The following is a 15901-nucleotide window of genomic DNA, read 5'->3' on the forward strand; positions in this document are numbered from 1 at the left end:
CTGTGCTTGTGTGACAAGCATACGGCAGCTGCAAGACAAGCAGAACAATCCCAATGTGTGCGGGTTATCCGGTTCAACCGTCGCCTTTGACAAGAATTCCAAATGCACACAAAACACCGCCGGATGCTTGAGGAGAGCTTCCTAGCCACAAATATGGTTTGTATTGCGCAACATTCTGTGGCCGTCTGTGCATTTTCTATAGTGCTCGTCCTTAGAAGGGTCACGGGTGACTTTGGGCAAGAGGTTGCCGACCACAGCCTAGCATGTATTCTTTATCCTCTGTGAAGAATGACTTCACGACTTCTGTGCAGTATGTCCGTCCATATTATACTGCCCCCATGTGGCCAAGGCACACATCAGGAGGAGCGCTACAATTTCCATTTAATTGAAGTAAAAAAATGTGTCAACAACTGTTGAATTCTTTACATTCCATTCAATTACAATACTTTTTATAGGACATTATTACATTATCACAGAGAGTTATTTTTGGTTGTATCTCAAGTTACCATTTAAAAACTTTCTGACACTCCCTGTGCTGAAAACACTCAGTAGTTGTTTGGACTTTTTTATAGTTCACCACAAAGAATCTGTTTGTTTAAAAAAAATCCAAATCACTGTCAACTCTTGGGTTTCCCCCCAAAATAAGCATAAATTTAATCCATGACTATTTCCTGCTTGAAACATTGTCTGCAGGGTGGATAAAGACAGCAAACAGCTGGTATCGTGCTGGACTTTTGCTTCTCACACAAGTCTCAATTAGCGAAGCCAAACAAACTGAAGCTCATGACCACCAACGTCACTCTATTTCTGGACCCGGGACTCAGACAATGTTGTTACATACTCAAGAGCCCCTGGGACAGCACTCATGTTACTGACACACACACTAAAAAGGCTGCTGGTGGAATCAAGCTATATGCAGCAATCTCAAACATTTGTTTGCCAGAGCGGCGAAAAGTCAAGAGAAGGCACTTACTACATTCCCATCCAAAGATAACACAAAGCGGGGTTAAAAGGAATGAAGAGACAGCAACAATAAAAAAAACTAAATCCTCTGAAAACACTGCCACAAGTCCTCTCGCCTCCTCTGCCATCCACTTTCGCACTCGCTCGCTCTCCACGTTCTATCTGCGCTGCAGCCCGCAGCGGACGCAGCTGGAACTAGCAGGGGAGGAGTTGGAGGAAAACGAAATACCTTCTTTTCATTCTTGTCGTCCATAGGTATGCGCGCCGAACCCGGGATGCCTTCTCCCAGTAAGAAGCCCAGCCTTGTCATCAGTTCCTGGGTGGCGGGGGAGGAGGAGGAGCTTGGCGGTTTCTCCGCTTGCCGCTCTAGAGGACGACGGGTGAGAGAGAGAAAGAGAGAGACATTCGATGTTAGCATGACTCACGTTGGGACACTCTGACTGCCACGCTCCCCAGAGTGCACTGCCAAATGCTGTGCTCTGCACCATCCAGCTGCTGATCAGGTGCTGCACACCCCGAAAGAGAGGATGGGAGTCTGTGTATGTGTGTGTTTACTTTCCAGGGCTTTCTGCTTTTTTACAGCCCTCACCTCTGAATATCAATGAGTGGACACAGGTTAGCTACAACATTTTAACAAACCAAACCAAATTAGTTTAGAAATGCATCCACAAGGCTGATTGTTTGTTTTGAATACTGCAAGTTATAAAATGAATGATGAGTGATTTATGTCTCTTATCATGATTATCTTTTTGCTTGGTGTCACCGCTCGTATTGTAAGCACATCTGTCTGCAAATCACGATGTCATTGAGCAGTTGGTTTTTGTAGATCTTGGAGGGGAAAAAAAAACATGTATAATCCTTACTTTTGCTTTTAAGATTGAGGCAGAAAGCCAATGCAAATAAATTATCCTATTCATCCACGGCGTCGTCTATGCTGCTCAAATACGAAATATGAAAGACAAATGAGACAGAAGAACAGACGGGAGAGAGAGAGAGAGAGAAAGAGAGAGAGACGGAGGCAGACGTCCAAAGTACACAAGCATATTACGCTGCTCTCCATCATCGACTTGCTCCCCCTTTTTGCCTTCATATGTGCCTTCTTCTTAAACCCTCCTTCTCCTTCTTCTTTTTTTCCTTGTTCAACACACTGCTGGCAGTGAATTTGATTAAACGCAAGCTTGTCCATTGGCAGAAAATTCCACAAATTAAAAGCGAGATTGACATGAAAATATTTGAATGGTTTGGGCTCCGAAAGTAACTGGAAATTGTATTTGCGTAAGAGTAAACATTATTCTTCGAAATAATTACTTAAGAGTAAGGACTGAGACTCAACTTTTGTTTGATAGCATTAGGCTACGCTAATGCTAATGGTTGTTATACTGTGTCTTTGTTTTATGACAATTTTGACAATAAATGTCAACTGGGGGTGGCTTTAAACAGCTTGACAAGTCTTTTGCTGCCTATTGGCGCTTATTGTAAAGTGGGTGAACAATTCAGAGTACGTCATCTGCTCGACAGTACGGTACCTCTAGCGCATGACCATTAGCGCTACCATTGGCCAATAAACAAAAGTGTAGCGGGTCAAGGCCTTGCAAATATATCAGCTTAGTATACGAGTGTCATAAAAGTGACCACCGATGGCAGTAATGAAAGCGATGGCGCACACTGAGCAAGGACACGGGAAGTCTGGGCGTCTCTTTAGGGATTCTGCTCAGCAGAAGGATGACATTAGCATTATGCCGTGCCATAAATGAACACGAGATTTACAGACGCTGGCTTGGCGGTATCTTCCGGAAAATGGGCCATGCTCAACCGTGCGCCGAGTTTAATGAAACATCAGCCTGCCATGATTGCCTCGAAAGGTTCTAATTAACTCCTCTCGCCTTGATGAATCCCGGTTATTAAGTGACCCCGTGTGAGCGCCCGCGTGACGACATTGGGCTCATTCAGCACATTTGGAGCTCTCCTTTTTCCGCCTTGCCACAATGTAATGGAGAGACTTGGCGGTTAAAGTAGAATCAAAGGTGAATTTAGCGGATGTGGTGGCGATCGCTCTCCTTTACAGCAGATTTATTATCTCATTCAGCCGTCTAGATTTTGGTATTCCTTGACGGCGTTCTTGGAACGCGCGTGTGAGAGAAAACACCAAAGCGAGGTTTACGAGCAGGTGTGAAATGGCGTTCTTGCGGTGTAATGACGGAAGAGTGAAGAAAGGTGGTGGATAAAGGAGGAGGGAAGCGTGAAGCCGTCTCGGGCCCTCTCCCCGCTGAGAAGACAAGCCAGCCGCTGCTCATTAGCGGCTGGAGCTTCACTCGCTCCACTTTAATGAACCCTCGACGAGAACAGTCATCCTGCCTCCTTGTTTTGAGTTTAGGGGTACCGGTGATCAGCCCCCTTGAAACGATTATTGTGCATTTTCCGGCTAGGAAAAACAACCGTTAGAGCCTTCCAAAAATGGCGTCCAGTGAGACTTTAAACCACAAGTAGGGAGGTTGAATCTCAGTAAAATGAGTCCCGATGTTTCAGTAGTAGGTGAGGACTGTGCCAATTTGGCTAAATAACCGGCTGACTAATTACAAAAATATTTTATGAAGAAAATAACTTCCTCTTGACATGACAATGAAGATGAATTACAGGCAGAACATTTGACTGTTTTATGCTTTGTCCTTTACCGTTTGTTTTACTTGTTATGACTAAGCGATAAATCTGTAAAAACTGACCAATTTTTTTTTTTTTTTTATTGGCTGATTTTGACGATTTTTAAAGCGCAAATGTCGATCTGCCCTTAGCGAGGACCACCCAGAGACAAATAATGTTTAGTCCCCTAAAAATAAGCAGCATCGATTAATGAACGTTCATCAAGTGACAAAAACGGCAGATGTGAATTAATATCAACAAATAATCTCAAAGGCCACGGGCCAGACATGAATTATCACTACCCTAAGTAGAAAAAGAAAATCCATCTATATGAAGAAATATGACTTAGTCAAATCAACATACTCCAAAACATTGTATAAAATTGGAGGTGGAATCGGAGCGAATGGTCTCGTGCATCCTGTTTTGGGCATCGTCGCCACCTGGTGGCAAGGTCAGGCGCGCATTCCACTTCAAATTTGATTCTTTGGTGAGCAGACCAAATCAGCGCGTGAAGAAACAGGTGTTAAGTCCGGATCTCCCTAAAACGGGGAGGTTTTGGAGAGACCGTCATGATTGACGGGACCTTAAGCTCGGACTTGATTGACGGAGACAGCGAGAGGACAGCTGAAAGCGCATAAAGACAGTTGACGGCCAGTTCCGGATCCACCTGTGTAGCCAAACGCGCATTTCAAGGAACGTAAATGCTCTCCAAGGCACATCGCTAAAATTAAAAAGCACGCTCACACACATACTGTGGGAAACTCAATCTCGTCTCAAAGACACAGCAATGTGACACAACTCTACTGGAGGTCAAACACATGTTTCCTTTCTTGGCCCTGCCTCTCCCAAAAAAAAAAAAAAAAAAAGATCTGCACGAAAAGCTGTAATCATACAAGAGAGCGTGGCCGGGAACAAAGCGAGATCCACAACAAGTCGTCTGAGTGACTAGAGGTCAAAAAGACATTGCCCGTTCCTGGTTGGATCTTTTAATATCTTGTGCAAAGTTTATATTGTCGTGTGCAGGATCTCATATTGCAGCTGCGCTGTTGCCATGCAACATCATTAGCGTTTCGAGAGTGGCTCATTGTGGATAAAGAGTAGCGTAAGTTACCTAGCAGCCCCAGTTTCCCAGCGAGAGTGGGGGTCCACTCATTTATTTCACAACTGCAGGTGGTTGCTTTAATAAGATCCGGGCCGGGCCGGGCCGTTTGCTGACCTTCCCTCAGCCTTGTGACTTACAGTAAGTCGAACCTCTAAATTGAAATGCCCCAAGGCTTAAACAATTAGAACCGCAATTCCCAGCCCGCAACATACGCACTTGGAAATCACGAACCCCAAAAACCTCCTGATGAATAATAAAAAGGAACATTGAGGGATGACTTAGCCGACCGACCGAGTCCAATTAAACGTCTCCATATTTCCATGAAATGAAAAAGTGGAGCTGCTGAAAGTTATCTCCCTTGAGAGTGCCAGCAAAACACAGCGCAGCTGTCATGGGGTAACATTTATCCAGTCTCCGCTATCTGCTGATAGCCCGCTGCCAGCCTAAACAATGTTGTGAACCGAGCTGAATGTCAAGATGGAAGCCATGTGAGCCTCCTTTGGCTAAAAACCACAACAATTTGAAAAACAACCAAGTCGTTGGCTCCCATGTCACTCACCTTATAAAGCCACACACATTCAAAGTCACGTGAACATTTTTTGCATTGAGTTGATGGAAAAGGGTGCTAGAAGTCCTTTATTTGTTTTGCAGTTGCTTAGAGGTCCTCCGGCATCACCTCCCAAATTTGTGTTTAACGTTGGAGCATCCACCGAAACCATAAAAGCTTACCTCACACAAAAATGTGGAAACAAAACCACATGTGCATGCAGAGTCAGTGAGAAATGACTTAGTGAAGTCAGGACATCACTGAGAGAACGCAGCGCTTGGGTGAGACAATGCGTCGGCGCCGCACGCTGGAAAATGGACCCATCTGTAATACAAACACGCGCTTTCAAATAAACACGGCACCCTTGTGTTTGTTTTAGGGCTTGCGTGACGGGACTGGGCTCAGACGCCGTGGTAGTGCCACGGGGATGCGGTCCTTGCCTTCTGGAGACCCGAGACCCCCAACCAATCCTTTTAAAAGCACTTCATTTCCATTTGGGGGCATATGTGACTATATAACGAGGATGATCACTGTTATATATATGTATATATTTTTAATTTCACCGTACAATGAAAGTTATCAGATGAATGAAAGAAACGCAAAACTCACCATAGCGGGCTGATTCCTTATTCTCGCCCACTTTCCTTAGCGCTGATACAATGGCATCGGAAGGTACGCGAGGACTCTCCACATACTTGGGCTTCCTGACCGGACCTGCCGCCGCGAACCAAAGAGACAGAGAGAGCGAGCGAGGGAGGGAGGGAGGAAGAGAGAGAGAAGGAGGGAGTGCACAAGAGGGCAGGAGGAAAAAGAAAAGCCAAGACGAGAGGCGTCAGAGAGAGAGAGAGAGAGAGAGAGGGAGAGAGGGTTATTGCTGAATTAACATGTTCCAGATGGGATGAGAGGTGGTGGTGTCTCAGTTGGACTGGCTTGGCCATACTCCGCTGCTAACAAAAACTATCACACACACATGCACACACACACGTACGCACAAAGTGTCGCTAGCAGCTTTGGTCTGTCTGACAAATCCAGAAATTGTCTGCGTGGCTAGAGACTCCCGCTAACACATTGCTAGCTAGCTCTGGGAATTTAACCGACAACAGGAAACCACAGCAATTAGCCTCTTAGTGAACTTTTTTTTTTTTTTTTTTTTTTTTTTTTTTTTTTAAAGAAGAGATTAAACACACATGCACTGCTGGGGATGGGAGGAACAACAAACAGTCTGGCATTTTTCCCCCCTCTCCCTTTTGAGTTTCCCTACAAAAGTATGCCCTCCTATTGCTGTGAGGATACATTTGACAGGTGTTATGGGGCGGGCAGATCTGGGACAGTCGTGCAGGGCTTTGATGAGTGTCATTAGCGAGCGGCTAAGGTCAAACGACTGCTCTGTTTTAGGCTTGTAACGTGACAGAATTAGAAAATCCTCAACGGCCGCAGCAAAGTGCAAGCTCCTCATTAACATCATCGGTGATGGGTTTCGTTCAGGGATCCGGAATGCCCCTAAATTGTTGCATTGCGCCGATATATTTTATGATTACTGTTCTCTTGGTTGATCGTTTTTGTAAAGTTGTCTTGACGCAATTTGGGCAAAACAGAGTGCAGTGTTGCGCTATAAGCCATAAAACCCCAAGGCAGCATAATTCTGCTCACTACAACATTGGCATTGAAAAATGAGTTTAGAACATTTCCCATCCCATTAAAAATCATATTATTTATTCATGTAACGTTATTTTTCCCTTTAGTCGACCAATGAAATGGAATTGAAAAACCCCGTCTTAGCATTCAGTATCACTTCTTCCAAAAGTGAATCTTTAGCATTTACCCCGACGAGTTCTGAGGTTGCGGGTTTGAATCCAGATGCCGGACTTCCTGTGTGGAGTTTGAATGAATGGCCAAAATCTGTGAATAATTAAAAAAATAATAGGGGACTGTAATGCCAGCAAAACCCTCAAAGTGGAGAGGACCATAAAACACCAACACCATGCATCTAAAAATCACAACAAGCTTGTGTCCAAACAGATGCCCAACTATTAAAAGGAGGAAAATAAAAATACTTTGAAAGTCATGGAATGTCCGTATTGTATACGGAACCCAGACGTAACAGGATGGTGATGAGAGCTATTTTCTAATAGCCCAACTAATACCACTTCCTCTCTCCTTTTCCCTAAAAAGCATCCTTGGAATCAGATAAAACAAACCCCTTGAACTAGAGCTGCAATCACCCGCAGCGGACGTGGGGGGGGGGGGGGCGCAAGAGGGGAGTAGGAATGACAGATGCAAAAGCAAAGACTCGGCTAAATTGGACTCACAGTGCCATCTATGGATGTGCGACGTGAATTGCACGACGAGCAGCAGCAGTCTCATAGCCCGAGGGAACTTTGGGAGCCAGAGCTGCCTCCGTCAGAGCACAAAAACAAACACGGCTGGTCTGGTCATCCAAACAGGCGTAGTGGTGAATACAAAAACTAGCTTTACTTTAGCTAATGTAAAGCCAAATGAGACGACATCGCGAGTCTAAAACTCAACCAATCTTCATTTACGGATGGTCAGGCGCGTTTGATTAGCCAAGAGTCCCATCATTGCAATTAGAGTGAAGATATACTCCACAGGTCGCATTTTATTAAGGAACAGTAAGGGAGTACTGTTGGAATAATGGAAAGCATATGTTTGAAGTTGCCGTTCGGTTTCCACGACAACTAGCTATTACAGTACAGGTGCTTTTAGGAAACATCTGAAGGCAGAAAAGTTAACCAAGTATATGTAGCTACTGTCTTAATATCATTTCTGCTCTAGCGAATATTAGCGTTAGTTAGCCTTGTATGCTAGCGAATAGCGGTGACGAGCCTCATTATTTATGTTCAACAGTTTAACGAATAATTACAGTTGTTTATGTGACATCATTGGTTTAGGATTGTTTATATGTTATAGATGAAGGTTGTTGATGCTTTATGGTCCTTTCTGTTTTAAATGCCATCTTGTGGCAGAGTGCAGTCACTTTTTGGTGGCAGCAGGAGGATTCATGACAGTGTTTACCAAGCGCCATCATCATCTCACTCAACTTATATGATTCACAGGTATAATTACACAGAGGGTGGGTATGATGTCACTGTTAGCAGACATGACATCTCGCCAACATACCCGGCAGGGAAAATGTGAGTCTGATTGAGGTTTACGTGATACAAAGTGAACTAAATGATGGCGGAAATGAAGGCTCACTTCTGGATTAAAATTTTACAGTACAGTCCAGTTTAGTTGGGAAAACTTGTAAAACAACAGAAACAGCATTCCTTACGTTAGGTCAGCGTAGCTAGCATACGCTAGCAAAAATATGTTGAGACGACTGTCATGTTTGTCAAGTGGAATGACAAGACAAGAAACAGATTGTGCTGTGCCAAAAAGAATAAAATGCCACAAACAGCACTGCGGTGAGATAAAAATTGACATTTTTTTTACAGCCGGTGATCAAAAAGTAATATCTGGTTTTGAACGGGTTGCAGGGTTGAAATGACCGCCGGCAACAATGGTCACAAACATCACACGACATCCCATTATCAGATGTGTCAGAAAACAGATACTCGGGAGACGGCGTCTCGTTTGTCGCATCTCAGCGTTCTATCTCCAACTCAGATGTGACAAATCAAAGTCGAGACAAGCCTGCTGGGGGGGGCAAATTACAAACGCTTTATTCTGAGTCACCCTACTGAGCGGCGGGAGAAAACGCAAACGAGGAGTGAATATTTTGTCACATGTCGATAAGAGGTTGTTAAAAGCGCCCACTGCTTTTGATTTTAAAAGTAGCTAAAAATATAAACATCCCGAGGTGATTTTTTTTTTTTCTCCATCCAACCACAATAAGAGAACATCTTGTTCTCGGATGATGCCGTTTTTTCCCCCAAACATTCTTCAAGATGGACTCCTGACCTTGTTACATTTCATTTCACAATGAGCCACCCCGTCGCATTTACACATCAAAATGGTCACAATGGTCGCCTTTATGCTCCAAAATGTCAGCGCTCGCACTTGCCGCGCTCGCTTCCGATTCGGATTGATTGTGACTTAAATGTCTTATTGCGTGGGTGACTCCTGGCTAATTGATCTACTGAGCGGATAATCCATTCGCCGCAGTCGGGGAAGCATTACAGACGTGGCTGGCGCTTGGTGCTTTTAATTTTTTTTATCCCGGTGTGACGTGATTGATGATTCATTAGCTTCAAACAGCCAGACATATTGCCATTATAGCCGCAGGCTCGGGCAATTTCCACACTTGGCAGCTGTGAGATTGTGACCAAACTGAACTGTATGTTTAAAAGTCAAACGCGATCTCACGGCATGCAAGATTTGTGAATTGCGCTTTTACTGCGTATTTTGTTCCCTGGGATCAAATAAATGATCAGTAGAAATAATTTCTCAAGCAGATTGGGATGGAAGCAAGTCAGCTCATTACGGAAGTCTGTAAGATTTGTGCTAATATCAAAAAAGACCTTGAGAAAGATTTTTTTTTTTGCCACTGTCAGCATAGTTGACAAGGTGAAGCTACAGTGCAACAAATAACCTGTATAATGTGGACTCCCAAGTGGACGGGTACATAGTCTTGACAGGATGATGGATAGTTTAACATCCTCATTCATGGAAATTTATTCAACTACCAGGGAATATATTTGATTACAATTTTAATAAATGGGAGGAACTAAGTCTTTCCCAGCCACTGTACTTTTACCGCTGCCTCAGGAAGGAAACAGACCAAGAACGCCACTTGAGGCGCTGGGATGCCAACAACCAGCAGGAAACAAGAACAAAGACAATAAACAAAAGACTACAAGACTGGAAACAACTGGGGGGGGGGGGGAAAAAAAACCCGAATACCAAAAACGGGTATTTCCGCCCGGACTGAGAAGCAAGCAAAAAAAATTTTTACACAGTAACTTCTTACGGCCATAAGAGGTCACTGTGGAGACATGAATGTCAAAAACAGGAAACACCAGTAGGAAGATTGACTGATAAATGTCTCAACAAGCAACTCTGCAGCTAATTTACAAAGTCACCAATTACATTGCCACAAGTTCACCACAACGCTTTTCCATAAGTGATCTATTACCTGCACGTGGGTCATTGACTCTTTACAACAAAACGTCCTTCCTCGGCTTTTTTTCAAAGGCTTGTAAACTATTAATCCCAAAGAACCAAAAGGTGCCGGTCAACACATGGCACACTTGTGTGTTTCATGGCTTAGCTGATCAAAGCGATGGCGGCCAGCGCCACCGGGCCTTTTCAGCTCAGGCATCCATCAAGCTCCTACTTAAAGTCCAACGCTCGGTTCTCGGTTGAACTAATTTCACTCACCGGAGCTCTTGCGTTGACTATGAAGTTTAAATGTACACAACAGTGAGCAGATCAATGACCTTTTTTTTTTTTTTTTTTTTTTTAAATTCCTCTGCATACAAGTAAAACAACTCCCCAGACATTATCTCTTGGAATGAGTTGGCAATCCACATCTGCGAGCAGCATGTAGACGCTCCTTTGATGAATTCAGACTTCAAAATGTCGTTAACACGAGCTTGCGAATTACACACGGAGAGAAAAAAAGTGTAGTTTCGAAATGTGGGGTGACTGAAATAGGCAGTGGCTTGTTACCGAGCACATTTGACATGGTTGAGCTTGCGTGACACAAGAAACGGTGCACGCCTTTAATTTGAATGCATTAGAATGCTTAGTTGGCGATGTCACTTTGTAAAGGAACATAATGCTATTTGAATATCCTGTTGTGTGATTTTGTCATTCCTCGCTGAGGATAAAGAATGCATGACTTGAGTTTTGCTATACTGTACATGCTACTTCTTAGCCTGTCTATGGTGTTTCCCAATATGTGTTAGCATTAGCACGTTTTTTTTTGATAGTTCAAACAAAATAAAAAAATAAAAAACAATTGCCAAATGCTCGCATTTCGAGAAAGTTGTGTCACTCTTATCTCAAGGCTTCCCAAAACAAGACTGTTTCTATTTTTTTTTAAAATGGCCTTGTGTCATCAAACCCCGAAGGAAGACAATCACAGCATGCAGACAATGTTTTCGTCGCCGAGTTGCGACATTTCCTGCAAGATGTGTTTATTAACTGGAGGTGGGAACTCTCCCCTGTGGGTTTTCACAGGTAGCTGTAAAGATAGTAGAACCGCATCCATAGACCATCCCCCTTATTTCCTTGACAGGCCTCCACAACATCACTAATTTGTGCGGGGTTTTTATTTTCGTACGACCCTCCCGAGTGGGCAGTGATCGCCCTTTTCCTGCCCGGAAGGCGCTTTACGCCTTTCTGCGGTTCAGTATGTGAATTTGGTCGTGCCACAGTTGGCTTTATTATCACAAATCTATGCTAGCACAAACCTGAACATGCCCATCTGGACTCAAACAAACTCCTAAGAGATAAGATAAAGCCGTAGTGGATAGTATCTGTCAGTTAACTCCGCACTTCTTGAGAGTAGATCAAAGTTTGAGCCGGAATAAACAAAAGCCAGAAAGCGGCACAGATGAGCACCACATGTAAGTTGACCACTTAAAGGATTTTGATCCTCTTTGTCAAGATTTCCGCGACAGTAAAGCCTCAGGTTGGTACAAGTTCAGCTCCAAAGGTAGCCCCGGTGGCTTTGAACGCCCGCACAGCTGCTGACAAGATGATTCTTCGTCATGGCGGACAAAGAGAGACGCACATCTTCTTGCCAGCCGGCGAAATGTAAACATACGGAGCTGATTTAAAGGAGGGATGAGCCGGCTTGTAAACGTTGGCCTTTTCAGAAACTAGCAAAAAACTGGAATGAGTTGTAAAAGGACGGCAAGAAAAACATACCTGGAGATCTTTTGCTGGGCCGTAAAGGCAACATGAAGGAATGTCGTGGAAGAAGAGGCGAGGAGGGTAGAGACATGGACGCTCCCTTGGCCAGGCTTAGTCTGAAAACATCATCTGGAACATTTGGGTGGCTGCTGCCGAGGCCTGCGGGCAGGAGGTTTCCTTCAGGTGAGAATCGTCTTTGGGCATTGTGAACATCTCCTGTTCGGGGAAAACCAAAGTTGTGCAATATTAGAGATTTGGTCCAGTTCGACAATGTGTTTTTAGTGGTATTATATGAAATATGGCTCCACAATGATTTTGTAGGCCTCAGTAAAAATTCGTGACCTTTACACAACTCAGAGATTCCTGACCGCTTGTTTTTGCTTCCATGTTGAGTCTGAAGCTTGAATGCCAGGAATGTAAAGCCTTGTTTCCACTTTCCACCAAGTGGTACAGTCCACTTCAGACGGTACGAGGTAGCGCTCGGATCAGGAATGGGATTCGTTCTTCCCACAATTCAATCCCAACGTCCTCTTAAGAGTTTCCTGACACGTTGTAAAATGTATTATGCCGGAAGTATTATTTTGAATACGACACAGGTGGAGGTGCGTCAAAATACTGAATCAAAATTGAAAACCTTTATTTTCATTTCATGTTTAACAGAACCCAAGTAAAGAACTTGACATAAATTCTCTTGCACAGATGATTTACTTGACCTCCAAACGGGCTAATGATTTTACCCGACTCTGCTCAGGAATCCAAACCCAGGATGTAAAAACCAGACTTTGTAAAATACAGTCCTGCATGGAAAGACCATTTTGAGGATGGAGCCAGCCAGGCAGTGAGCACGGTAATCAACTGTTTGTCTGCTGCCAAAGTTGCACACTCATCATGGCTACAATTAATATGGAGAATGAGCGACCTCAAGATAGCATGTAATCCCTAGCTAATAACACATCAGCACGCCTAGCGCGGTAAACCGCAGTAATGACAATGACTTTGCGGCACAGAGTAGCTTGGGTCGACGTGCAATGATGTCTGCAGTCTCAACTACAAGTCGCAAACATCTTTTAGCATCCCCGCTCCTCCCCTCGGGGGACAAGTGGTGTTGCCGGGCTAATGAGAAACAGAGAGCCATTTTGTGCAGGCTCCCGCCACAAGAAAGGAGACACAAAGCTGTCCTGTGTTTTTTAAAGGGCTCCTAAACAAAGATGAATGCCAGACACAGGAAGCGGAAGGCTTGCAGTGACACCTCTGCGTGGCCTCTGACATCCAGAAAAACCTGTGAATGTCCCAAAGGTGTTTTAGCCAAGGCCAGGAACTGCTGCTGCCACCCTGACCTGTGAACCCCAAATGCGTTCATATATGAAAACCACACAACAGGGGAATGAACAAGAGCAGTGCCTTGAGGTGTAGGATTAATAGAAAGTCCGATCCAGCCCAAGAATTAGATAATTTAAGTAAATAATAAGGCGCACCTTCAATGAATGGCCCATTTTAAAACTTTGTCCTTATATAAGGCGCACCATTAATGCATCGTGTCAGATTTTTAATCCTAATCAAATCATTCTCCATTTTATCTTTTTTATTTCAACTTCAGACGCAACAAATGACTTTATAATCACAAAATAATGATCCATAGTCTTTTTGATTCATGATTCATAGTCTTCAGCGGGCCACTTATGATTGATTTCATGACACAATTGTTCGGGCCAGTTTAAATTTAGGAATTTGGTCCATATATAAGGCGCACCGGACTATAAGGCGCACTGTTGGCTTTTGAGAAAATTTTAGGTTTTTAGGTGCGCCTTATAGTCCGGAAAATACGGTATTCCTTCTGTTATGTGTGTGTGCTATGTCCACCAGGGGGCAGTATCCCACATACTGAAACAAATAAATGACAAAGTCGCAATTGTTATTTAGTCACAGTGGATAAAAAATATACGCCTGTGAATGTTGTAAATTTTTCTGTGTTGCTGCACCGCTGGTGTTCACGTATTAGTTCCTTAAAGGCATATAACACCGCAGCACCAATGCTAGTTTCGTTAGCCCGCCTATCGTGTTTTGCATTATGGGTTAGCATTACGCTAACAGACTTTCAGTTGACTTAGGTTGAAACACGTTTTTAGTCATGTCGCATGCAAAAGAGATTAACACAAAGTTGTAATTTGGGTGGATGGCTCTGAAAACAAGGGGTGCCACATAAAAGCAGATCATGCGAGTGCCGGCCGGCCAACGGGCTGCAGTATGTCACGGCGACAGCACCGCCATCTGACCGATACTATACGCAGTGAGACACAAGGACGGAAACTCACCAGAGCTATTTCGGGGACTTTCCTAAACCCTGCTCGGGGAAAAGCCTTCAATTTTAGGCCCTTTTGCGGTGCAGGAAATCAAGCCTTTCTAATTACACACTGTTGCCCTAAGACCGAGCAAAAATGATTATAGTGCCATGCATGCTCATTACTTCTCATCAAAGTAGATGGCCAAAGCCCACTAGGACATGCACAAGCCATACGAAAAAGTTTTTTTTAAAGACACTCATTTACAAAATAAGATTAAAAAAGTAAAAAATAGCAGGTCAATCTAAGTCCGTACTTCAACTAATGCTCTGACTCATAATTTGACAACGAGGCACTCTAAAGTGGCCAGTCCCGGTCCACATGCTGGTTGTTGAGGTGGACTGAAAAAACAACGAGGCACTCTAGAACTCAACAGGGTCTTTAGGTGAGAGTCTAATTTAGCACTTCGTCTCGCTAGTCATCGCATTCTGTCGGTGATCTAGATTTCAAAAGTCTTGTTCTTTCTCTGCATTGAAATCTGCTGTGAACTAGCAACGTGATCCTCCGCTTGAATCGTAAAGATTAATGACTCGTCGAAATGTGCTTTTGATTCCGAAGCGGCGTTCAGGAGAGGCCTTGTAATTTCCGACTAACGACGGGCCAAGGATCTTTACGTTGCCACCGTACTGCATCGTTAAGAATGTTGTTCCTCAAATCAAAAAATGTATGAAGGCCACAAGAGCATCTGCAATCTCTGATCCCTGACACAACACTGCGTTAACAACCGGCAGTCATCTTAAGCTGATAGAACCACAAGGGTTTTGGGTTACTTTGAAAACTGCTGTCAAGCGCCACAATATTTAGCTGCATTAACGCACGCCAGTAAAAACTTTGCTCAAGGCCTTAAGTAAACTGTGTCCGGAGGCAATGATGGACCAACGCACAGTGGAAACATTTACCGCGGTCAAATGTCTTTTTTTTTTTTATGGGGGAAATGAACAGTGACCAAAGATAAAAAAAGGACCAACAAGTGCAGAAAATGGCTTCTGTCTCGGTTTGGGGTTGCGTTGGTGCCCTTGGCGAACGTAAATGGCACTTTTGTGATGGCACCGAAAAAGGACGTCATTTTTTGGAGGAACACACGCTGCTTGCAAAACCACGAGAGTGGCGAAGAGGAGCAACTCACTGTCCCTGTTGATGATTTTAGATTGCAGTGCAAGTTCATTATACAGTAAAAAGAAGAAAATGAATAAAAGGCTCTAATGAATGCAAATTCTTTCAGGGGACAAAACAAAGCACGATTCCCCCCGCTGGACTGAGCGCCAATGCGGCTTTCCCTGTGTACTTCCGAGAGCCCGGTGACACGCTGACAAAAGCTGTCATGGTTTAACACACTACCATCAACAGTGGGATGACAGAACCGGTCGGGAGGGGCGAGAAATTGGGGGAGGGTCTTCAGTGAAAGTCTCTAATGACGGGCGGGTTAATGAGATGTTAATCTGTCTAATTAAAAGACTTCAATATGTGCTTTAAGATCACTTGAAATAACTA

General features: G+C 43.9%; 1 protein-coding gene across 15 annotated transcripts in view; it reads right to left on the reverse strand.

Moving 5' to 3' along the window:
* Positions 1-15901, reverse strand: part of tanc1b (tetratricopeptide repeat, ankyrin repeat and coiled-coil containing 1b) — a 52305-nt gene that overhangs the window by 24974 nt on the left and 11430 nt on the right. For 14 of the 15 annotated variants that reach the window (XM_037280967.1, XM_037280966.1, XM_037280965.1 and 11 more), the window contains exons 3-5: positions 12087-12287; positions 5859-5963; positions 1193-1329 (exon numbers count right to left, since the gene is read on the reverse strand). In XM_037280967.1, coding sequence (XP_037136862.1) covers positions 1193-1329; positions 5859-5963; positions 12087-12287 — 443 coding nt within the window. Of the gene's footprint in view, positions 1-973; positions 1138-1192; positions 1330-5858; positions 5964-12086; positions 12288-15901 lie in introns of those variants that run through there. The other variant, XM_037280969.1, reaches the window with a different exon arrangement.

Source organism: Syngnathus acus, chromosome 21 (assembly GCF_901709675.1).
Source record: "Syngnathus acus chromosome 21, fSynAcu1.2, whole genome shotgun sequence".
Taxonomy (NCBI): domain Eukaryota; kingdom Metazoa; phylum Chordata; class Actinopteri; order Syngnathiformes; family Syngnathidae; genus Syngnathus; species Syngnathus acus.